The sequence below is a fragment of the Hemiscyllium ocellatum genome, chromosome 8 (assembly GCF_020745735.1).
Source record: "Hemiscyllium ocellatum isolate sHemOce1 chromosome 8, sHemOce1.pat.X.cur, whole genome shotgun sequence".
In the NCBI taxonomy this organism is placed as follows: Eukaryota; Metazoa; Chordata; class Chondrichthyes; order Orectolobiformes; family Hemiscylliidae; genus Hemiscyllium; species Hemiscyllium ocellatum.
In genome coordinates, this window is record NC_083408.1 from 56,534,849 (window position 1) to 56,560,162 (window position 25,314).

At 38.7% G+C, this 25,314-nt stretch overlaps 1 protein-coding gene across 2 annotated transcripts in view; it reads left to right on the forward strand.

Moving 5' to 3' along the window:
* srp54 (signal recognition particle 54) overlaps positions 1 to 23,204 on the forward strand; it is a 39,074-nt gene extending 15,870 nt beyond the window's left edge. For both annotated transcript variants that reach the window (XM_060829057.1, XM_060829058.1), the window contains exons 11-17: positions 7,111 to 7,211; positions 7,291 to 7,377; positions 7,458 to 7,531; positions 7,852 to 7,960; positions 18,861 to 19,031; positions 20,245 to 20,340; positions 22,701 to 23,204. In XM_060829057.1, coding sequence (XP_060685040.1) covers positions 7,111 to 7,211; positions 7,291 to 7,377; positions 7,458 to 7,531; positions 7,852 to 7,960; positions 18,861 to 19,031; positions 20,245 to 20,340; positions 22,701 to 22,792 — 730 coding nt within the window. In that variant the 3' untranslated portion in view covers positions 22,793 to 23,204. The remainder of the gene's footprint in view (positions 1 to 7,110; positions 7,212 to 7,290; positions 7,378 to 7,457; positions 7,532 to 7,851; positions 7,961 to 18,860; positions 19,032 to 20,244; positions 20,341 to 22,700) is intronic.
* The last annotated feature ends 2,110 nt before the right edge of the window (positions 23,205 to 25,314 follow it).

Below are 25,314 nucleotides of genomic sequence, written 5' to 3' on the forward strand. Positions count from 1 at the left end.
CTACCTTGTGGGCTTCCTTGACATTATCAATACTAAGTTCTCCAATGTCAACGTCAACAAGAAACTTTAATGGGGAGCACTCTTGGGGTGCAAGCATAATGTCCTTGCCTCTGGGTTAGACAACCTGAATTCAAGTCCAATCTGGGTCAGCAATCTAGTCAACAACACAGCTGAACAGGTTGATTAAAACTGTCAATTGACATCATAGTTATAACTGCAGATCAGAACTTCGTTATTTTGCAACAAGTAACTCATCTGATTTTTGCCAAAGTATGTTTACCATGTAGGGACAAGCCACATGATGGAATCCCTCCACCTCTCTCTGAGTGCACTTCTTTTGGTGCTTGATAGTATTCAGAACAAAGGAATCCACTTATTTGGCACCCACCCAAAATCTGATCCATCCACTTTCCCCATCACTAAAACAGCCTTTCGGTTCAGCATGGCACCGGAATAACAAGGTTGTGTGCAGTAGCTTGCCTGGGGTCGATCTGCTCCCATCTGCTTCCCTTTTTTCTTTTGCAACCTAGACAATAAAGCTAATTCAATGAATGCACAGTGTATACACAGATGCGTTTAAGGGATTATTGCATTTGTGATTATTGTTTTGAGTTCTTCTAATTTTCCTTTTATTTCTAATTATTGAAATATTTTTAATTCTTATGTAATGATTCATCCAAGGCAATTATCTGCCATTTCCTTATATATCATCGCTTCTAACCTCAGCCTCATCTTCAAAGGGACCACTGCTTACTTTTCGCTATTCTCTAATGTACAAACCTGCAGTGTTGTTGTCTGTTTTCTGATTGCCTTGTAGGTTTACTCTCAATCTTCACTTATCTTTGTATTTTTAATTCATTTTTCACTGATTTCTAACATCTCCTGTGCTTGACCAAAACCTAAGCAATGTGGTAGGTGTTTGAATCGACCTGATTAGACATGCAATACAGCTATGGGGTACATGGGACTTGAATCCAGAGGTAGTAACAGTGGCAAGATTATATACCCTTTCTTTCAATGTGATACCATTGTTAATTTAGTTCATTGTGGATTGTGCTTTCTCATAGTCTTTCACTAAATCGTGTATTTTGCCTTTGAAGCTATTTTCCCAGTCCACTTTAGCCAACTCTGTTTTCAGACGTTTGTAAATGCCTTTAATTAAGTTTAAAAAGGCTTGATTCAAACCCAAGTTTCTCATCCTCTGTTCGAAAGTGAGCTTTATCATGCAACAATCACAACTCCCCATTGCATACTGTACTGAGGTCAGGTTACTCCATATTTTAACATTTTAGTGGGCGGCACGGTGGCACAGTGGTTAGCACTGCTGCCTCACAGCGCCTGTAGACCCGGGTTCAATTCCCGACTCCGGCGACTGACTGTGTGGAGTTTGCACGTTCTCCCCATGTCTGCGTGGGTTTCCTCCGGGTGCTCCGGTTTCCTCCCACAGTCACAAAGATGTGCGGGTCAGGTGAATTGGCCAAGCTAAATTGCCAATAGTGTTAGGTAAGGGGTAAATGTAGGGGTATGGGTGGGTTGCGCTTCGGCGGGTCGGTGTGGACTTGTTGGGCCGAAGGGCCTGTTTCCACACTGTAAGTCTAATCTAATCAAGTCTAATCTAAAGAGAAATTATTAGTGTTAAATTGTAGGTCAGAAATGCATTTGTTTCACTGTGTAATATGCACCCTGTTTCTGTACATTGGAGTTGTAGAATGTCATCATATCCATGGTCAGAGACCAACTGAAATGAATATTACATTGATAATATTTCATTGCACAGCTCCTAATGCTGGGAAGGAAATATAACAAGAAATTTGTCAGCAGATCACTGTGATGGATCAGAATAATTCTTGATTTTAGTACTTTGTTTTTTATACTGATTAAACTCTATTAGGTCCAAACCCTATGACAATTAAAACTTGGACAACAGTTCTGGGTTTCAGAGCCAGTGTGAATGTGACTGCTCTTGAAATGCATCTCGTGTGACTTCAGCAAGCCCCAGAATAATTTAACTCCATGGGAGTCAGGACAAATCTGATCCAGCACAAAAGGTGATGATTGTGCTTGTTGGAAGCCAACCACCTCAATTCCACAATATCACAGCAGGCTTTCCTCAGCATAGATATTTTCTAATCAACCTGTTCTGAAAAATTATGCTGCAACCCCAGAGTAGGTGGGATTTGAATCTAAGCCTCCTGGCCTAGATATAGGAACACTCCCATTGCATCACAACGAAAGCCCTTCCTCAGGATAGTGTCCCAGACCCATCCATTTTCAGCTGCTTCATCAATGCTCTTTTCTCTTTAAGGTTAGAAATTAGAATATTTGTTGCTGATTGGCATTCAGCAGCATTTGCTTCTCCTCAGCTTCTCAGCAGACCATTTCCCACAATTGCATTAAGTTAACATCCAGGTTCAATGGGTAATTAGGAAAGCAGATAGACTGTTGGCCTTGATTTCAAAAGGAATGGAGTACAAAAATGAAGAACTCTTAGTAAAATATGCAAGGTACTAGTTAGATCATATTTCAGGCTCCTTAACTAAGGAAAGATACGCTGCCACCACACACAGTCCAGAGAAGGTTCACGAGGTTGATACCCAGGTATGGCGGAAAAAATTTAATGAGGAGAGGTTAAGTAGGTTGGGCTTGTACTCCTCAGACTTCAGAAGAATGAGAGGAGATCAAATTGAGACCTGCAAGATGCTTCGGGGACTTGACAATGGAGATGCAGAAAGGTTGTTTCCCTTGCGGGAGAATGTGGGACCAGAGGACATAATCTCATGCGTTATTACCCCACAATTATGTAAATGTGAAGTTAATAAGATTGTTTTGGGATTGTCTCTTTATGATAGCATAAAAGGAAGCAATGATGGATTCGTGTGATTGATTCTGAATTCTGCCTGACAGCAATCTTGGGTAACTTGGTTGTTAAAGAGGGGTGGTGCTGGGTTCTTTTACCAGAAAGGAATGCAAGTTTTCACACTTGTAGACAATGGTAAGAGCATCACTGTGGTTGCTGGTGGACTGTTAGTCTCCAGGTCTGTCAGGGAAGTATTAACATGTCTTGTCTCCGATGCAAAATGATTTTGGGGTCTAGAGGATTGCCAGTTTGGTTTTCTACTTGGATGCAAGTCCCATGTGATTCATATTGGCATGGGAATGAGCTTTAGGAAAAGAAAATCAAAAGAAAAGCCGTTGAGATATTGTAATGGAAGTTTCTTAAGATCGTAGTGACCCTCTTAAGACAGGTCAGTCAGCAAGATCCTCGGTTCGGAAGGGGAGTAGAGAAACGAAGGCCTGCATCTCAAACAGTGAAAACGTTGTCTTTATTATTTCTTGTGCACAACTTTTGTGGGAGCTCACGATTAGTCTGTGAGGATTTCAACACCTTTTTTATGTTCGAGAGAATATTCTCCAATGTTACCTCTATCGTGAAATTACTTGACTAGGAAAGGAAAATGTACTCAGGACATTGAAAACCATAGAGCTTTGGGCTGGTTTTAAAGAGAATGGAAATGCCCACTAAAGAAACAAAATTAAGCATAGCCGTGGGATTATATTTTTGTTCTTGTTAAAACTTAATAGGAAAAGCTTTTCTGTAGTTGAGTATAAGTTAACAACCAAATAGTATTTGTTTTACTGTCAGAATTTGAAGTCTTGTTTATTTGTTTTTATCTGTTCTTGGTCATTACATATGTAATGATATGGGGCCATCGCAGTTCTCGAGAGTGCCTTACTACCACCCTCACAGGGATGATTAGGGAATAAATGCTGACCATGCCAGTCATCCCTGCATCCCAAAAAAATCCCAGTAGTAAAGGAAAATTATACCACAATGACAAGAGTGCCAGATTCTAGTAGACCTAATTTCATAAAGACAGAACGAGTTGGCTGAGGTGAAGGAGGAATTAATACACAGCTACAGATCAAGAATTGAATTTAAATGAAGGAACTAATCGCTCAACGCTCAAATAATAATACAAACAAACTAAAGCCGAAAGAACATATGAAGCAATTGATATAATCGTTCCAACAAGCAATCACTGAGGGAAGAGCATAGTCCCATAATCTGAGAAAAGATAGAATCCAGAATATTTTTCCAAATTGTAAGAAAATTCTGAAGGGGAGCTCTGAAGAAAGTGTGTGTGTGGTATAATTTGAAAACTGCTGATGTTTAACAAGGAGTTTGAATCAAAGAATAATACTGGCAAAGAGTTAAACTGTGAACTGATTTCAAGTTACAATGAGGAAATGGAGATTTCAAAAAAATAAACTTAAAAAAATGAGCTAGCTGAAGTCAACCATGAAGTCCTGCGTGATTGCTTATGAAATACTGGTGAAAATACATAAGTTTCATTTAGATTGAAGAGTGCTGAATGTTATAACCACTTTCAGAAAATGGGTGTGGGGAATCTGTATAACCGCAGTCCAGTTAGGGAAAAATTTGTGTCTTAAAGACAAAATTATTAGCTATGTATACCAAGGAAATTTAGTTAGAAGCAATTTATGCATATTTCAGGACAGAAAGTTATACTTGATAAACCTGATGAGAGTTGCATTAAGAGCTGGCAAACATGGCTGATGGGAAAATATAACAAATGTGGGTCATGAAGGACGAGGAGAGCTTTTGACAAGGTACTGCATAAAAATATTAGGGTGTATGGAATTCGGTTTCTGATATGGAGCAAGGTTCATGTGGGTTTTAAATCCTGATTGGTTTGTCCCAGCATTTTCTCCCTATTGTTTTTTATGTGACTGGGGAGCAGTATTTAGTATTAGAAGGTAACATAAATAGGAGCAGGAGGCGGCTGTTTGGTCCCTTGAATCTGCAACATCATTCAACGAGATCATGGCTGATCTGCTCCAGGCCTCAACTTCTCTTTGTCAGTTCATCATAGCCCTCATAATTCAAAAATGCACCGACCTTTTAAATACTTTCAATGGTCTAGCCTCCACAGCCATCTGGTGGAGATACTTTTAGATATTCATGATCCACTGGGTGAAGAAATCTCCCCCACTTTGAGATTCCTCCACGAGTGAAAGCGCCTTCTCAATGTAATCTTATATCTTTCAATAAGGTTACCCTCCTTCTTCAAAACTAATGAACAAAGACTAAACACTTCAGCTGTCTTCATAACCCAGCTCCTTCAACAAAGAATCAGTTGATCGAATTTATTTTGAAATGCCTCCAGTGCCAGAATGTTCATCCTCCTACAACAACCAAAACTGTACAGAGTTCTCCAGGTGTGGCCTCCCCAACATCCCACAGAATTGTAACAAAACTTCGGTGTTTTTAAACTCTAGCCCCCTAGCAACGTAGACAAAAGATTACCACCTTGATTAGCAGCTGCTCTGCATGCTGATCTTTTTTTGTATTTCATGCACCTTACCCAAACCCCTCAGTTGTTGAAGACTCTTCATTTAAATCGTCATCCACCTTTTGATTGTTCCCAACGAACCTGCCACTTTCCTACATTAAATTCCATTTGCCAAGTTCTTGCACACTCACCCAAGCTATCTGTATCCCTTAAATTCCTTATGTTCTCATTGTAACGTATCCTTCCATTTGGTTTGTATCGTCATCAAATTTTAATATTTGCTCTGTTCACATTACACATGCATAATAAATAATTGACACCCTTAACTGTTATGTGATCCTCCACTAGTTACATCTTTGCAAGCTAAAGCAGACCCATTAAACCCAATTGTCTTTCCTGTATTAAGCAATCCTCAATCCATGCTAATGTGTTACCCCTAATACTGTTGAGCTCCTAACTTGCACAAAATCTTTGCAGCACCTTTATTGAATGCCTTTTAAAAATCCAAATGCACTACATCTTCTCATTCCCACTTATCAACTCTGCTTGTTATCTCCTCAAAAAATTCTAACGTTTTGTCAAGAATTTCCACTTCACAAGCAATGTTTACTCTTTGATTGTGTTAAGCTTTTCAGAATGTGCTTTTTTTAAATAATGGGCTCGCACTTTCTTAATGGCAAATGTTAGTTTACCTGGCTTCATTACTTTCTTTGTCTCCTTCCCCTCTTGAGCGCGGTATAATCTAAGTAGTTCTCTAGATCACTGTCACACTCCCAGAATTCAGTTAGTTCTGAAATATTTTGACCAGTGCGTCCACTATCTCGTTAATTGTCATACAAGGTTACATTATTTATAGTCTTGGTGCAGTATCATGGGACAACAAAAAGCGTAGTCTTCAAGTGAAGCACAATTGAACAAAAGTGAATACTTGAACTAAGAAATGTACATGCAGTCAATAAACTTGTTTAAAAACCATAGGAAAATGTCTACTTTAAAAAAAAAACCCTAGTTTTGTTGTACCCATTTTGTGATGGTTTCCCCTAAAGAACTTTTAAGTTGATAAATAATAAACATCTGCAAGTTTCCCATCGTGTAATTACATACTCTGTTTACCAAGTGGCTTTTTATGCGTCACTCAAAATGCCTTTAAAATTTTAATCTGTGGATTTATTTTGTCCCCTCTAACTGAAAACTATGCTCAAATTAAAGATTTATCAAAAGCCATTAATGTAAAAGTACAATTTTTTTTTGCAGTAAGATGTTTTGAATTTATCAGTTGAATTGTGTTGCATATTTTTATCTTGAGTGAAGTTTTATTATTTGAAAGCCTTTCCTTGTCCCAAAGCTTGTTATTGGTTATCTTGTCCCAACATAACTGTGACAAAATGAACTGAATTAGAAACTTTGTGAATGAGCATTGCAATTCATCTGATTGCAGTCGGGTTGTTGACTCTGCTTAAATGTTGGAATATAATTTGTGGCTTTTAGCAATGCTATTCTTCAAAAAAGAAAAACTTGACAAATGTCTGAAGATTATCAAGGTTTTTCTTTTAAAGCAGCTATATCAGGAAACTGATTACACTGGGAACCTTTGCCTTGTAAACTGCAGCAAACATGAAACAAAATATCTCCTAATAGTAGTTAAGTTTTGGGCAAAAATATTAAATAAATGTGGAGCTAAATGGAAGTTGTGTGATTATCTTGCCTGTTGTTTTGTTGAATTAAAAGCTGCCTGACACCTGCAAGAAAAAGAGTGCAAAGCAACCAAGTGCTAAAGTTTCATATTTTGTTACAGAGTGGCTGCCACCAAAAGTCCAATAATTTTTATTGGTACTGGAGAGCATATAGATGATTTTGAACCGTTCAAAACACAGCCCTTCATTAGCAAACTACTTGGTACGTTTTCCAATAATTGTATTGTATATATTTGTGAATAATGTAGAATGCACTAAAACTGTAGTTTTCTGTATTTCAGGCATGGGTGATATTGAAGGTTTAATAGACAAGGTAAATGAGCTGAAATTGGATGATAATGAAGAATTAATAGACAAACTTAAACATGGTGAGCATTACTTTATGATGGGCTTTTAAAGATCAGAATTTGAAATAGATATTTTCAATATATTGCTGTTTGTTTCATAGGTCAATTCACACTCCGAGATATGTATGAACAGTTTCAAAACATTATGAAGATGGGGCCTTTTAGTCAAATAATGGTGCGTTTCAAATATTTACTACATTGTAAGTAGGTGAAATGAAATTTGGTGGGACTTGTTAAACAGGCACTCTTACTAAACATCTTTAAATGGGCTATATAAAACACACGTAAGCATTTCCAAAATAAGTAAAAACTTTCCTTGTACTGAAAATGGCTTTGTGTTGTGTAACTGCATACATCTCTTTATGACTTGAATAATTTTGGTTCTGGTATAAATTTCAATGATCCCTGATAAATTTTGAAGCAGCCAAGGACATTATTTTTCGACAGTGAATTTTTTTCCATTGTTTAATGACATTCATGCTTTTATGATTTAAGGGTATGATTCCAGGCTTTGGAACTGATTTCATGAGCAAAGGTAATGAGCAAGAATCTATGGCAAGGCTCAAGAAACTAATGACCATAATGGACAGTATGAATGACCAAGGTATTTTGATCAGTACAGTACTCAAACTTAAATGTTTGTCCTGTACTTTTGTTTCAAAATGATTACTTGATAGTTGTTGCAAATACTTATATTAAACAAAAGTATCTGTTTCCATTTTCTGAACGCTCTTTTTCTGCCTTACTTATCCATGAATTTTTAAACTAATTTCCAACTTTTGTCTTTTCACTTAATGCTTTTACCGAGTAAAGAGATGATGTCTGAGAGTCCATGGTGCATATCTTTTTTTCTTCCTTGATCTGGTCCATATGGTTGACAATACCGTTCTTTTCTCCATTTAACCTCAAAGAGCAACTTTTGCCTGATTCTGTTATGTTGCCTGTTTTGTTAGGTAGTATGTGGCAATCACATTCTGAAACTATTGCTTTCAAAGATTGGTTCCTCTTCCTTATCTAGGTACTGTCTCATGATGATAATTTTCACCCTTTGGTTACCTACCTAGCTTCAGTTCTGAATTACTTGTTGGACCTGAAGTTTCTTTTTGTGTTGTCACTATTGGCATTCTCCTCAGTACTGAGCCGAGCTTGAAATTTCCCATCATAAAAATGCTTTCACTTGATCCCTCTGGAATTCCCTGTTTTTCTATTTCCATAAATTGTGAAATGAATTCTAATCCACATGAAATGTGCTAAAATTGAGAACTTTAGAAGGGATATAAACATTTGCACAATTTGCATCTACTTTCTAAAAGAAATCCCTTCAGTTGAACCTTTGTTTTTACTTCAGTTGTAACCGTATAAAACTTTTGTTATCTCCATCTCAACTATAATGTTTTATGGGTTTGTTCTCCATTACCTACAACATTTCACAAACACTTCTGTATCTCGACCTGTATAAACTGTAGTGCAGTTGCATGGGAAGTAAGGCCATCAAATTCCTATTTTTGTTTTCCCCCCCCCAACTTCTTGGTTCAGTGCTTTGAAATGTTTTGGAACATTCCTTGACACTAAATTTGAAACTGCACTTTTTCATTTTCTTTTACCATCACTTTTAAATGCAAAAATAATTGAATTTATTGAAAATAACTTCAGGGATTTGTCAAACCAGTGTGTGGAAAAAGGGAGGTTAATATTTAAGAAAAGTCCTGAACCAAATCAACGTTGTCCATTTAGCATTTCAACCTTGTTCTACCAGTTTGCCATCCTTACCTGGTTTGGCCTACCTCCAAGTTCTTAGTAGCGTGGTTGACTTTTAACTGCCCTCAGAACTAATGTAGAAAGACCCTTAATTCAGAGGAATTCGGAATGGACGAGTGCTGGCATTGCAAGTGCCACCAATATTATCTTTAAAAAAAAAACAAAGTTACATCCTGGTTGATCTGTAGCTTAACGTTAATATTGCCCGGATTTTGATTTTTGTCTAGTCTCTTAACTAGTGCCATATCTTGAGATTTCAAGTTTGGATGGTTTTAAATGGTCCAACAAAAATAGTGAAAGGTATCTAGGAAGGTATGTGGTACAAATAGGGGTAAGTGTGTATAATTACACCAGATAACTAGGGATGCGGGAATTGATATTAACCCTGTCTTATAGCATGTATGATAACAAATCACGTGAATAGCAAAAGAATACAGATAATATTGTATTATTAGTTGCAAATATTATGCAAGAAGGGGATTGCAAATGATAGGATAAGACGATGTGCTGATAGAGACATTTCAATACGATGTGTTTATAGAGACATTTCAGGTAATTAAGAGCAACGTGATGCCTACATGACGAATGCAGATTGCACTGTAATTGGGAGTTTAAATTAAATGACAAATGTCCTAAATGAAAACAAAATTCTGGCAATAAACTTTGTAAGCAGGAATGAAATTGGGTTGGAGAAGAGGCAAGGGAAATTGGAAAGTCCACCGATCAAGTGGAAACTAGGAATTACTAACTGAAAGCTTAGTACTATTACCTGTTTTCCTTCAAAACGGGGAGTTGACAACTGTGATCTGAAACTTTTGAATTCAAATGTTGTATGAGCAAAACTGAAGTTGCCATTTGAAATATGAGCTTATGTTCTTCAGCCTTCATTGGAAAAGTTTAGGAGGGCAAGGTTGATGTCACATAGAGAATTAAAAGGCAAGTAACATTGTGGTTATTCCTGTGGCTGAAAGGAAATGTTTTGCCAAGCCATCACCTTAAAAAAAAAAATTGCTGTTCCCAGTGATGGAAACTTTGTCAGCATGACAAGGAATCTGTGGCTTTGGAATTTAAGTGGAGCAAATGGTGGAGCAGTAAGTGTCAGTGGGAATAGACCCTCTGGAATGCTGAGAGAGGAAGGCTGATGTTTTATGAAGATCACTCTAGATGTGGCAGAAATGTGAGGAGTTGTTCGACTGAAAGTGAAATCAAAACACAAGGTCAGTGAAGGTTTATTATGGTTTTGGGATGCAGAGGAAGAGGTCAGAGCCATGTAGGGGCAACTGTTGGACTTGGTTGAATGTTCTGAAAACTGCAGTGGAGTAGAATATTCTTTTCGAGGAAAAGTGAAGTCAAAATACAAAACTTGTATGGAAGTTTGTATCGTTGGATGAATGTGACAAAGGGGACCAGGCGTGTAGAATGGACCCCTTGCAGAAAGCAGAATGAAAGGGAATGGGATCAAGATAACTGTGGGAACTGGTGATCTCATTGTGAATATTGGTTGGCAGTTCATCCCCTAAACTAGAGATTGAGAAGTCAATGAAAGTAAGGGCAATTGTGGAAATTGGAAACAGTTGATGAAATTCTTCAGTTATGAAGGAAGAGCAGGAAGAGCGCAATAGAGTATTAATGTATTTGGAGTTTGGAGATTACAGGATGTGCAAATAAGGAAGGTATCTAACATAGGACTCTTAAGGAAAAATATCTCCTGTATTCCATGAGTAGTTAAGCATAACGAGAACTCATATTGGTTTGCTGAAGGCCAGTGTTGTTTAATAAATCAAGTTCAGGCAGCTGAAGGAAATTGATGGTGGATATGATTCATTGGCTCGCTGTTCTAGAAAGTGGAGGAGTGGCAAGTTGTCCTCTTGGGAATAGAGGTGCATTTGCATAGCATACATTGTAGAGAATGAGCTAGTAAGACACAAGAGTTACAAGGTAACACCAAAAATGAAATAACAAGATGAAATAATGATATCCAATTCTTTTAAATGGTGTTTGAGAAATGTTTTGAAAGCAGACAAATATTTAGGATCCAATAGCAAGGAGTAGAAATTGTTGCAATTGCTGTGATCTTAGGAATCATACTCTAGGTTCACAAATTGTTCTGTTAGGGAAACTTGCCAGTGTCACGCTGTTCAAGAGCTATTTAGAAATCTGTTATTAAGGTCCTATGTTGGCCCAGTTGTTGGAAATAGAATGATAAATAAGCAGAGAGAAACGCAAAAGGCTTATGAAGTCTAAGTTACATCTACTGAATGCAAGTGAATTCGTCTGAGGTAACTAATGCAGGTAAATAAATGTCTGTGCAAATGTCTTATATGGATTTCTTGAAAACATTCAATAAATTTCCGCATAAAAAGACGACAAATAAAAGTGAGAGGTTGCTTCCCTTCTAAGTGCTGTTGTTTTGGTTAGAATGTTGGTTTGGAGGTAGAAGACCAGCAATTGTGAGAATAGGAAGAACTCAATTTGAGATAGTATATTTAGCATGTACTTTCACAATCTGTATTATGATGTTAAATGTTTGTAAATGACATAGACGAAGGCTTGCTGTAATTCAAACTGTGCTGATAACAACAAGTTAAATGAAAGCAGATAGGAACAGAAATTTGCAAAGGGCTGGTAATATGTAAATGAATGGACAAAACTGTAGCAGATGGAGTTCACTGGGGCAAGTGTGAAGTCAGCTATTTTGGACTTGAGAAAGATGATTTGTAAAGCTATGCCAGACGATAGCCAGACTGGGCAACATTGGATAACTACCACGTTAAGTATGTTTAGAGACTGCACTGCTTTTAAATGAATGTGTTTGATTTGATGCACGTTATTGTACACTGCAATTTACTGACCAACACTCCCTTTTTATCAGATGTTGCTTTAATTTTTCCTGGAAAATTTTTCCCACTTGTTCCTGGAGACACTTTCAATCCATTTTCTACATTTGAAACATGATGATTTGGAGCAGGAGTAGGCCAACTTGTCCTCCATGTAATATGACCGTGGCTTATCATCCAATTCTGTAGACTGTTTTTGCTTTCTCCCCATACCCATTGATCCCTTTAGCCCTAAGAACTATGTCTAACTCCTTAAGGCCAAAATATTGTTTTCAACAGCTTTCTATGACAGAATTTCACACACTCACCAGTATCTGGGTAAAGATTTTTTTTACATCTTAGTCCTAAATAGTTTATCTGTCAGCCTTAAATTGTGACCCTTGGTTCTGAGTTTCCCAGTCATTAGGAGCATCTTTCCTCCATTTACCATATCTAAGGCTGTTTGAATTTCATAGGTTTTTGAGATTCCCTTCTCATTTTTCTGAACTCCAGTGAATATTATCCGAACTAATCCAGTCTCTCTTCATACATCAGCCCTGCCATCACAGGAATCAATCTGGTAAATATTTGTTGCACTCCCTTCATCGCCAGAACATGCTTTCTCAGATAAGGAGACCAAAACTATGTACATATCTCCCGAATATGGTCTCGCTAAGCTCCTCTACAATTCCAACAAGGCATCACCACTTTTGTATTCACATCCTCTTGCTGTGAAGACATATTTGTTTATTTTACTGCCTGCTGTACCTGAGTAATTACATTCAGTGATTGGTTTGCAAAGGTACCTAGGTCTTCTTGAATTTTCCTCTCTATTTACAGCTGCAATTTAGCTACAGCTAAATTGTTATAATAGCTATTTATAGTTAATATAGCTGTTGTATGGTGGCTTTAATATGTATATTAGCTATTACATTGTAGCTATATTAGGTGTTTTTGTCATGCATAAACTTGGTGACAGTGCATTCACTTCCATAATAGAAGTCATTCATGTATATTGCTAATAATTATAGCCTCTGCACTGATCCCTGTGGCACTGCACTAGTTGGTGTGCCGTCCTGAAAATGTCACACTTCTTCCAATTCCCTCTCTTGATAGCCAATCCTCTATCCATGCTCATATGCTACCTCCAACAACATGGGCTCTTATGTTATTAAGTAGCCTTAGTTTCTTTTGGTTGTTCAAGGATTTTTAAGATTACAGAAATGAGGCAAGGAGTTGGAGTTAAGATGCATATTAGCCATTATCTAATTAAATTCTACTACAGAATGGAGGGAAGGAATGGTTCCAGCCATTTGGGAGGATTTTTTGGGAAGAAGGATTCTCTGACTACGTCCCTGAATTATCTGGCTCTGATTTTAAAATGAGATTTTTTTGTTTTGAATCCCCACCAAAGTAAATGATTTGAACAAGTTTGGGAGAAACTCTTTGTCACTTAAAAATCTCAATGAAATTGCCCTTCAATTTTCTGTACGACTTGAAAGCAGGCTAAAATGGGATCGAGGTCAGACCCCATCTTACATATTTATTTGAGTTCAGTAGAAATTGATTTTAAGTCCTCACTTGGTACAGTTGAGAACAGAAGCAAATCAAACAGTCAGGGCAGGCAGAGACAAAGCAGAGAACAAAGTAGGACTAAAAAAATTAAACTGCATTTGTTTCAATGTAAGGGGCCTAACAGGCAGGGCAGATGAACTCAGGGCATGGTTATGAACATTGGACTGGGATATCATAGCAATTACAGAAACATGGCTCAGGGATGGACAGGACTGGCAGCTTAATATTCCAGGATACAAATGGCACAGGAAGGATAGAAAGGGAGGCAAAAGAGGAAGAGGAGTGGCGTTTTTGATAAGGGATCGCATTACAGCTGTATTGAGGGAGGATATTCCTGGAAATATATCCAGGGAAGTTATTTAGGTGGAACTGAGAATTAAGAAAGGGATGATCACCTTATTGGGATTGTATTATAGACCTCCTAATAGTCAGAGGGAAATTGAGAAACAAATTTGTCAGGTAATAGGGTGGTTATGGTAGTGGATTTTCATTTTCCAAACATAAATTGGGATTGCAATAGTGTTCAGGGTTCAGACGGAGAGAAATTTATTCAGTGTGTACAAGAAAATTCTCTGATTCAGTATGTGGATGCACCTACTAGAGAAGGTGCAAAACTTGACCTACTTTTGGGAAATAAAGCAGGGCAGGTGTCTGAGGTGTCATTGAGGGAGCACTTTGAGGTCAACGACCATAATTCTATTAATTTTAAAATAGTGATGGAAAAGGTGGACCTGATCTAAAAATTTGAAGTTCTAAATTGGAGGAAGTCTAATTTTAACGGTATTAGGCAAGAACTCTCAAAAGCTGATTGGGGTCAGATGTTCCCAGGTAAAGGGATGGCTGGAAAATTGGAAGCCTTCAGAAATTAGACAGCAAGAGTCCAGAGACTGTATATTCATGTTGGGTATAGGGAATGCTGGATGACTAAAGAAATTGAGGGTTTGATTAAGAAAAAGAAGGAAGCATATGTCGGGTATCAACAGGATAGATTGAGTGAATCTTCTTAGAGTATAAGGACAGTAGGAGTATACTTAAGAGGAAATCACAAGGGCAAAAAAGGGACATGAGATTGCTTTGGCAAATAGAGTTAAGCAGAATCCAAAGAGTTTTTACAAATATATTAAGGACAAAAGGGTAATGAGGGAGAGAATAGGGCTCCTCAAAGATCAGCAAGGCAGCCACAAGAAATGGGGGAGATACTAAATGAATATTTTGCAGTGGCGGTTACTGTGGAAAAGGACATGGAAGGTATAGAATGTAGGAGAATAGACGGTGACATCTTGAAAAATGTCCATATTATAGATGCTGGATGTCTTGAAACGGGTAAAGGTGGATAAATCCCTAGGACCTGATCAGGTGTACCTGAGAACTCTGTGGGAAGCCAGAGAACTGATTGCTGGGCCACTTACTGAGATATTTGTATCATTGATAGTTACAGGCGAGGTTCTGGAAGACTGTCGGTTGGTTAACGTGGTGCCACTGTTTAAGAAGGGCGGTAAAGACAAGCCAAGGGACTATGGACCAGTGAGCCTGATATCGGTGGTGGGCAGGTTGTTGGAGGGAATGCTGAGGGACAGGGTGTGCACGCATTTGGAAAGGCAAGGACTGATTAGGGATAGTCAACATGGCTTTGTGCGTGGGAAATCATGTTTCACAAACTTGATTGAGTTTTTTTAAGTAGTAACAAAGGGGATTGATGAGGGCAGAGCGATAGATGTGATCTATATGGACTTGGGTAAGGCGTTCAACGAGGTTTCCCCATGGGAGACTGGTTAGCAAGGTTTGATCTCGCGTAATACAGGGAGAACTAGCCATTTGGATATAGAACTGGCTGAAATGTAGAAGATAGAGGGTAGTAGTGAAAGGTTGCTTTTCAGACTGGAGACCTGTGACCAATGGAGTGCCACAAGGATCGGTGCTAGGTCCACTACTTTTCATCATTTTATATAAATGATTTGGATGCGAGCATAAGAAGTACAGGTTAGTCAATTTCCAGATGACACCAAAATTGGAGATGTAGTGGACAGCAAAGAAGGTTACCTCAGAGTATAACAGGACCTTGATCAGATGGGCCAGTGGGCTGATAAGTGGCAGATGGAGTTTAATTTAGATAAAGATGACGTGCTCCATTTTGGAAAGCAAATCTTAGCAGGGCTTCTACACTTAATGGTAAGGTCCTCAGGAGTGTTGCTGACCTTAGAGTGCAGGTTTGTTGCTCCTTGACAGTGGAGTCACAGGTAGGCAGAATAGTGAAGACGGTGAATGGATATGCTTTCCTTTATTGGTCAGAGCGTTGAATACAGGAGTTGGGAGGTCATTTTGTGGCTGTACAAGACATTGGCTCGGCCACTGTTGGAATATTGCATGCAATTCTGGTCCCCTTCGTATCAGAAAGAAGTGGTGAAACTTGAAAGGGTTCAGAACAGGCTTGCAAGGATGTTGCCAGGGTTGGAGGATTTGGGCTATAGGGAGAGGCTGAACAGACTGAGGTTTTTCCTGGAGTGTCAGAGGCTGAGGGGTGACCTTATAGAGAATTTACAAAATCATGAGGGGCTTGGATAGGATAAATAGGCAAAGTCTTTTCCCTGGGCTAGGTGAGTCGAGAATTAGAGGGCATAGGTTTAGAGTGAGAGGGGAAAGATATAAAAGAGACCATGGGGTAATGTCTTCATGCAGAGGGTGGTATGTGTATGGAATGCACTGCCAGAGGAAGTGGTGAAGGCTAGTGCAATTGCAACATTTAAAAGTCATCTGGATGAGTATATGAATAGGAAGGGTTTGGAGATATATGGGCTGGGTGCTGGCAGGTGCGACTAGATTGGGTTGGGATATCTGGTTGGTGTGGGCGGATTGGACTGCAGGGTTTCCAGGCTGTACATCTCTCTGACTAAGTCAACTGCAACAGAGTCAATGTTGTTTTCTTTCCATGTCAGTGAAGTCATGATTATGTTTTGATTTGGAGGTGCCACTGTTGGGCTGGGGTGTACCAAGTCAAAAGTCACACAACACTAGGTTATAGTCCAACAGATTTATTTGGAAACACCAGCTTTAGACCGCTGCTCCTTCAGGTGATTGTGGAGTGTAAGATTGTGAAACAGAATTTATAACAAATGTTTACAGTGTGATGGAATTGAAATTATACATTGAAAAAGACCTGGATTATTTAAGTCTCTCATCTGTTAGAATGACCATGTTAATTTCAGTTCTTTCATAAATAAATTCCAGATCTTAAAGTTGGGTTCTCAAGTGAGCTTTAACAACCGGTGCCATGTTGGCCCAGATAGTGCATTGAAGGCGTGAGGTGCCCTGTATAAGGCTGTCTGTGCCCCAGAGTTGAGACTGATTCTATTTCTAAAAAAATGGATTGACCGAATCTTACATTGATTCATGTAAGGTGTGCCATAACATCTCTGAACAGGTAGTTGAAAGAATGTTGAGATCATCTGATCATGTTCTTGTGGTGCAAGAAATATCCTTTTTCTGAGTTAACAGCCCTGGATTGAAGTCCTGCCCGCTCCAGACATGTCATTACATTTCTAAACAAGTTGATTATACTGCAGGTGGTCTAAGGTTTTTTTTTGATGTGCTATTTCTTCTGTATTTATAACAAAATTTATTTTAATGACTGGAAACATTAAGAAATGCATGCCATTCCAACTTTGCTTTCCAGTTTTTTTGCAAAGTTCATGAAGTGGCTAACTGTCCGATATTTCTTCTGTATTTGGTGATTTATTTTATATTAACCTAAATATAGGAATACAAATATGTAGTATTTCAACCAGTAAGTTAGTTTTTCCAAGCCAGAGATATTTGCAGGTATATGGCTCTGGCTTTAATAAGAAATCATATGGGAAGTCATGCTTGGTCATTTCACGTAGTGTTGCAATGGTTAGGAATGTAGCTACAACATTAATTGAGGACATTGAATGGCAGGATAGGTGGAAGGGACAAATGACTTGCTCTTGTACCTGTGTACCCTACTCCAGGTAGGAGAACTCCAGGTCACTGTGTACAGAGGAGCCTCGATTATCCAAAAGAGCTGGACAGGCATTATTTCATTTGGATAATTGATTATTCAGTTAATTGATTCAATGTCTTTCCTGTGGGGCCCAGAGTTTTCTGCAAAGTCCGCCCCCCATTTAGGAGACAAAGCAGCAGTACACTGTGCGCGAGCCCCTGCCCGCCCCCAGCGTCGTCCAACACTGCTCCCCACCCATACCACAACCCCATCCAACATGACCACCCATCTGCCCCCAACCCCCGTCCAGCACAACCCCCATCTGCCCCCAACACCCCCCCCCGCCTGCTCCCAACCGTGTCCATCACTCCCTACCCCGTCCCCAAACCCGTCCACACTGCCCCTCCACCCACCCCCAACCGCGTCCAACACACCCCCATCCATCCCTACTGCCACCCCCCAACCCCACCCCCAACTCTGACTAACATGGCCCCCAACTGCCTCCTGCCTGCTCCCCCAACCCTGTCCAACAACACCCCCCATCCACTCCCGCCCCCAACCCTGTCCAACACGCACCTCCATCTACCCCCAATCCTGGCCTCCAACCCTGTCCGACACTGCCCACTGCCCCCTCTCTGGGGCAGCCGGACGAGCCACCAACAACAAGATTACTGCTGCCGCCTTTTGGGGCATGACTGTCTAAATAGTGCGTGTGCCCACACATGCACATACACACACCCCCGACTTTTTACTGCAATATTTTGACAGCTTCCACCTTTGCCCTGTACAGGACAATGTTGAACAGATTATTTGGGGAAAGGGGATTTAACTCCAGGGAGAGTATATGGAGAGGAGGAGAGAGAGGGGGCAGGTGGTCAGTCATGTGGAGATGGTGCCTGGACTCAGCAGCATTTCAGGAGCCAAGTTCACTTTTAATCACTATAAACAAAAGACGCGATCAGTATTGGAAACACAACTTTGTGTTATTTCTATCGGGACCTCGAGTTCTCCTTCGGATAATCTGATCTTTGGGTAATAGAGGTTCCTCTGTATTGTAGAATGTTGTCAGAGTGTAAAGGGTTAAATTATTCAGAACAGTTTCCTAATTAATGCGCACTTCTGCCCATCTTAAAGCTGAAAAGCAGAGCATACCTGTATGTGATTTAAACTGCCCAATATGTGCATCAAAGATGAGAAGAATTGTTCTGTTCACTTGCTTCTCAGATGAACTAAATCTCCTCTACCCAGGAAATGCAAGCTCCTCCTTGTGCATTTCAGTTCCTGGGAGATTAGAACCATCATGTTGTATCTGCCCGTTAGCACATTGATAATTTTTGCATTAAGTTAGATTAATCACTGCACTGATACTAACACCTGCTCTTCACTCCCCCACCCAGAACTGGATAATAAAGATGGTGCTAAACTCTTCAGTAAACAGCCAGGAAGGATCCAAAGAGTGGCTCGAGGAGCTGGTGTTACAACCAGAGATGTTCAAGAACTCCTGACGCAATATACAAAGTTTGCTCAAATGGTGAAAAAAATGGGAGGAATCAAAGGTCTTTTCAAAGGTATGTAAATGTTCTGTAGCACCATAAAACTGCAGAAATGCATGATGAATGTCTTCTGTGTTGAGCCTTCAAAGCATGAGCATTTTCAGGTCAGTGTTGGAGCATGGGCAACACGATTGGGGTTGCTTCAAGCCAATCATCAAATCCCCAGGGCATGCTGCAGGAGTTCCTTAGGCAGTATCCTAAGTCCAACCATCTTCTGCTTCAACAGTGACCTTACTTCAATCAACAGCTCATATGTGGGGGTGTTTACAGATGATTGCACGATGTACTGAAGCAGTCTGTACCCATTAGCAACAAGACTTGGACAAAGTTCAGGCTTGGGCTAGTATGGAAAGTTATGCCTGTGCAGGTAATCACCATTGCCAACAAAAGGGAATCTAACCATCTCCTGTGACTTCAGTGATTTCTCCCATTAAACATCCTGTAGGTTACCATTGAGCAGAAACTGAACTGGTTGGGACATATAGATGAAAAGACAGGTTAGAGGCTTGGAATTCTGCAACAAATAACAACTCGACACTCTCGAAGCCTGTCCTAAATCTTCAAGGTGCAAGTCAGGAGTGTATGAAGTACTTTATTCTTGTCTGAATGAGTCCAGTCTAATGACACTCGAGTTTGACACTATCCCAGACAAAATAATCCATTTCATGGACACCCCTTTCCATCATACTCAACATTTAGTTCCCTCAAACACCACACAGCAATGTGTACTACATCCAAGATGTCTGAACTACTTTGACAGCACCTCTCAAAAGTGTATTTTCTGCCATCTCAACAAAAATGGCCAGCAGATGCTGCAAACTTCTATTTAGATCGTACAGTGTTCAAATTTGCAGCGATAGCTTCTTCCTTCATTATCATTGAATCCAAATCTGGAACTCCGTTACTCTCGTTCTACTTGTTCCAGATGGACTTATGTGGATCACGGCGAGCTCATCTCCACCTTCAAAGTAAATTAGCAATGGACAAATAAATGTTTGCCTTGTCGGTAATGCACACATTTAACAAATGAATTTTCAAATTAAAAATTGACAGGTCCAAAATGCAATCAAAAAAGGGTGTGCTAAATATTGTATAAAACTGGAAACAACAAGTTCAGACCATTAAAGGAGCAAGTCTGTTTATGTGCAATTTATTTAAGTTCTATACGATTTGATAACTCAAGTAACTTAAGTGAGTTGATATAAAAATACTGTCTGCTGTGGTGCAGGTGGTGATATGTCCAAAAATGTCAACCCATCTCAGATGGCCAAGCTCAACCAGCAGATGGCTAAAATGATGGATCCACGAGTTCTTCATCATATGGGCAAGTATCTCTGTCATATATCTAACTCTGGTTTCATTCACTTCTTAACTTCACAATGTATATTGTCAAGTGCAGTCACATTTTTTGCCTACTATTTCCTGTCTGTCCTGTTTTTTGATTGATCATGTGCTTCATGGTGGAAACTTCAATCTGGCTATCAGGTTATTAGAATTGTCTCTTTAAAAATTCAGTTCTCTACTCTGTATAGTTTCAGTAATTTAAAAATTACAGTTCATAATTTACTGCTTTTGCAAATGCCACGTTTTGAAAGTCTTCTGTATTTATTTATTCCTTCACAGGGTAAGTGTATTTCTGGTTGGATGAGCATTATTTATTACCTATCTCTAAGTCCTGGTGAAATGGTGGTACTGAGATAGTTTATTGAAGTAAAATGCTTTGTTGTTTCTTTTCTAAATTGGCTAGGCATGAGCAGTTCTGATTTGACTTGAGATTTATAGATCATATTCTAAAAGGGATAGTAACTATATAGATGTAAAATTAGCTGAGTGATAGGAAATAGCAATGGTAAGTGGATATCTTTCAGACTGGAGGAAGGTTTGACTTGAAGCTCCCAGGAGTTGATACGGGGACATTTCTTGATACATACTAATGATCTGGACCATGGTGTGTAAGGAGCAATTTCAAACTTTTCAGCTGACACTAAACTTGGAAGACATGTTAACTGTAAGGAAGTCAGTGTGGAACTTTGGAAGAGCAATGACAAGTTGGTGCTGCAGAGAGCTGACAAATGAAGTTGTGTGAGTGTGAGGTGCTGCACTTCCAACCAATGTAAAATAGCAGGTACAGTTCCAAAGGGTTCAGGAGTGAATATGTGTCTATGTATGCATGCGCACATCATGGAAGGTGGCAGGACAGGTGGAGAGAACAGTCAATAAAAAACACAGTATCCTCTGCATTATTGTTAGGGGTATAGAGCAAAGAGGTGACCCTGAACTTGAACAAGAAAACAGATCTGATCTGGAGTATTGTCAATGTAGTTGTGGGTTCCACGTTATAGTAACAATGTGAAACTTTGAAGAAAGTGCAGAAGCAATTTACAAGAATGATTCCCGGAATTAAAACTTCAGTTATGAAGGTAGACTGTAGATGTTGGGACTGTTCTCCTCAGAGAGATGGTAGAGTTTAGATTTGATAGAGGTTTTCAAAGTAATGAGAGAACTGGCAAAAACAATTGGATTGAAGCAGTTCCTGCTTGTAAAAAGACCAAGAACATGAGGGGACAGGTTTAAAATGATGAGGAAATGCTTTTTCATACAGCAAGTAGCTAGGGTATAGAATGTGGTGGAGGCAGGTTGAATTGATGTATTCAAAAGGACATGAGATGATTATTTAGATAGAAATAATGTGCAAGGGTGTAGGCAGAAAGTAGGGAAGGCACATAATGAAGAGCCATGCAGACCCACTGGGCCAAATGGTGAGATGGTGAAGCGAAGGAGTGAGTGGTGGGGAAAACGAAGGAATTACAGAGATGGGAGAGACACATTATTGAATTGAATTGCATTTGGAAAGGAGCTGCTTAAAGCTACTTTCTAGTGCCTGCAATCCAATGCAGTCTAAAGGTTCACATCACATCTTGTAGTTTCCTCAAACTCTCATTCAGTAAAACAGAATATGACAAAAACAGCTGCAGACATAATCAGAAAATGAAAAAGGAAGGTGAATGATCAAGAACATTTTAGACTGATTTAGGTGGACATTGTAAGTTGGCTACAAATAGGGCACAATTTTCTCTACTGGGTGTGCATTCAAGGGCTAAATGGATCCCCAGCCTATAATAATGCCCATTTTCCCATTCCAATCATGTCTGTTAATATTTAGAGACAAATGCGCTAAGGCAACAATAATAACTTGCTTGCAGAAGACATCTTTCATCATGGTAAAAGACTTCAAAATCCTTCATAAGGATATTATCAAACCAAATTTCATGAGAAAATTTTAGGGAAAGTGACTAAAAGCTCGGTCAGTGAGGTATGGTATTAATGAGCATCAAGGAGGAGGAGATGGTAACATAGAAGAGAAGCTTAGGAAGAGTTTCAAAGCTTGATGGCATCACTGTTAATGGTGAGGCAGTAAAAATATGGAATACAAAACAGGCTAGAACTGAGGGGGTGTAGAGCTGGATGAACTTCTAAAGATAGCAAGGAGCAAGACCATGAAAATGTTTGAAAATCAAGAAATACAAAATCAGCTTTCTTTGGGACATAAATCCAAGTAGGCCAGTGAACAGGATGATAGATGAAGGGACTTGGTATGAGTTAGGTTATAAAAAGAGTTCAAGTCAATCAGAAATACACTAGGATGTCACTAGGATATACTAATTGTTCTTTGCTCTACTCTAGGTGGTATGGCTGGTCTACAGACAATGATGAGACAGTTCCAACAAGGTGCCACTGGCAATATGAAAGGCATGATGGGATTTAATAATCTTTGAAGCAAATGTCTTAAATAAACTGTTCGCAAGTCTCAAAGTTGAGAATATAAGCTTTTCCCTATTGTTGTGAGCTGGGGATTTGGGTGGGCAGGGAGAAGTGGAACAGAATTTTTAACCTTTCAAGATTATTGAATAACATTGGTACCTGATTTATTTCCTTGTATTCTATTTGGATTTGTTCAATAGAAGAAAAATGGAGATTTATGTAATGGCTAAAGTTTCATTGAGTGGAGTGCTCATTTTAATATTGGGCAAAATAAAATATATTCCTTTAGCCAATATTTTCCAAGTATGTTTCTCTTTATGCTGTAAAATACAAATATAAAACATCTAATTAAATTAATCATGTACAAGTAGGATTACATTAATTTACTTCTGAAGAAAATTGTTTGCGCAAGTAAGCAAACAATGTATAATTTGTAAATGCAGTGCTTTGTTCAAAACAATGAAGATTTTCATAAATGAATTTACTTCTTACAAAACCTGTTGTCTGATTTTATTTTTTTGTCCCTTCATAGAATTTTCATGCTTCAGCATGTCTGTGCGTTTTAAAGCATGGAAGACAAAGGTTTTACAGCCGACATATGTCACACACAAAAATACTTGGTCATCTGGGAGAGGTATTGGGAAAAGTAATAACTATTTGGCATTTTCATAGCCAAAAGAAAAGTCTTTTTGTAATTTTTTTGTCATCATGCCCACAAAGCCATTTTGTGTTCCTTCTGTTAGCTTGGGAGGTAGTGGTACCTATGTGGGAGCAATTGGTAGCCAGTGATATAGGTTGTGGCAGAAAGTTGAGAGAAACTTCTTTTGATCTGTTTCACTTTAAACATGGAAGGAAATCATAATTGATCAACAATTTTCTTTTTTTTTTGTTCCTTTTTTAACACACTATGTTTCAATGTGCTTTGCAGAAGTGTTTCATAAACAACTGAAAATGCAATAACTGCATCCTTGAGGTTTGAGCCAGTGCCTTAAGAGGAGAAAATGGTGAAGAGGAAAGAACTTTGTGTTTAAGGAAGGCTGTTGGATTTGAAGGCTGAAAGGATAGCTGTCTAAAGTTGAAAATAGTGGGGAGGGGAGGACTACTTGAAGCCAGTTTTAGTTAAGACTGGTCTAAGAATATTGGGGCTGAAGGAGGACCAAGGTGGAAATTTTGTTTTCCGGTTTGAGAGCTGCTCTTTTTGAAATAGCTGGGCATAAGAATACATCCATGTCACCAAAAAGAATTTGCAAGTACCTTTTTCATTCACAATGAATTTGAACACCACATTTACAACATATTATTCTACATTTTTACACATTGCACATTATTTTCTGTATAAGTGCTGTACTAATTCATAGAATCTATTCAAATTAAAATAAGTAAATTTCAGTGTCATGTCTTAAGTTTAGAAAATGGATAATACTAACTAGCTTATTGTGCCATATGAGTGTAAAAAATGTCAGGGCCTCCTCTCAATTGAAAGTCAATGATATTTGTCACTGTTCATTTTTTGAAGAAATTATCTTCCAAGTTCTTCAGTGTCCCTTGAAGATAAAATTATAATTGTCATATTTATGATACTTCAGCATTCTCATCATTTTGTTAACTGACAGATGACAATTTTTCAAAATTATCAAGCTGATCATGTTAAGATTAACTTTCATTGGATTTGGATTGAATAGTTATATCATTAGATTTGTTTGGATTTAGTTGTCAAGATTTCTCATCTCCCTTCACATACAATGGTTGCTTCCAAGGTGTACTTATCCTAGACTTGGCCAAGTTGCCAATGTTAGGCTCAATGAAAAAATCATTTGACTTGGGCAGCATGGTCTTTTTTGTTCTTGTCCATATGGCTTTATTTCATTAAAAGGCAGGAACAGTGAATTTCTAAAAACAGGTTTTTCTTATCTTCGCTCAACCTAGAGATATTGAGGATTATGACAGTTCATTTGCTAACCAATTCAATCGAGTAATTTGCTATATTGGAATTCTAGAGAAAATATATTTGTGTGTTATTCATTTTTTGTGTGTTGCTGGCTCGGCCAGCAATTGTGGTCCTACATGATCTTGAACCATCACAGTCCAGTTGGACATGTAATGCTGCTCTGGGAGTTTATCTTTTTAACTTTTCCTTTCACCTAAAGCTTCATCAAGTACAGTGGCTTGTCCACAGAGTGCTGTGTATCGATTCAACATTTGAATTTTGGTAGAACTTTTCCTAAAATTTGGTATGCATTTATTGGCATTTAAGTATTTTACGAAAAATGTTGGTCTTCATTCTTTACATTTAAAAATCATGAAGACAATCATCCAAAGCATACTCCAACTAAAACTTTCTTGACGCTATGAGGTTGGGATTTTGTCTGTGTGTATGTAGTTCGAGTAAGTTTTAATTCCTCTAACATTTCTTGTGAAGTATTCAAGTAATTCGGGATCAGTTCCTGTGGATTGGAGGGTGGCTAATGTTGTACCACTTTTTAAGAAAGGTGAGAGAGAGAAAGCAGGAATTTATAGACCAGTCAGTTTGACCTCC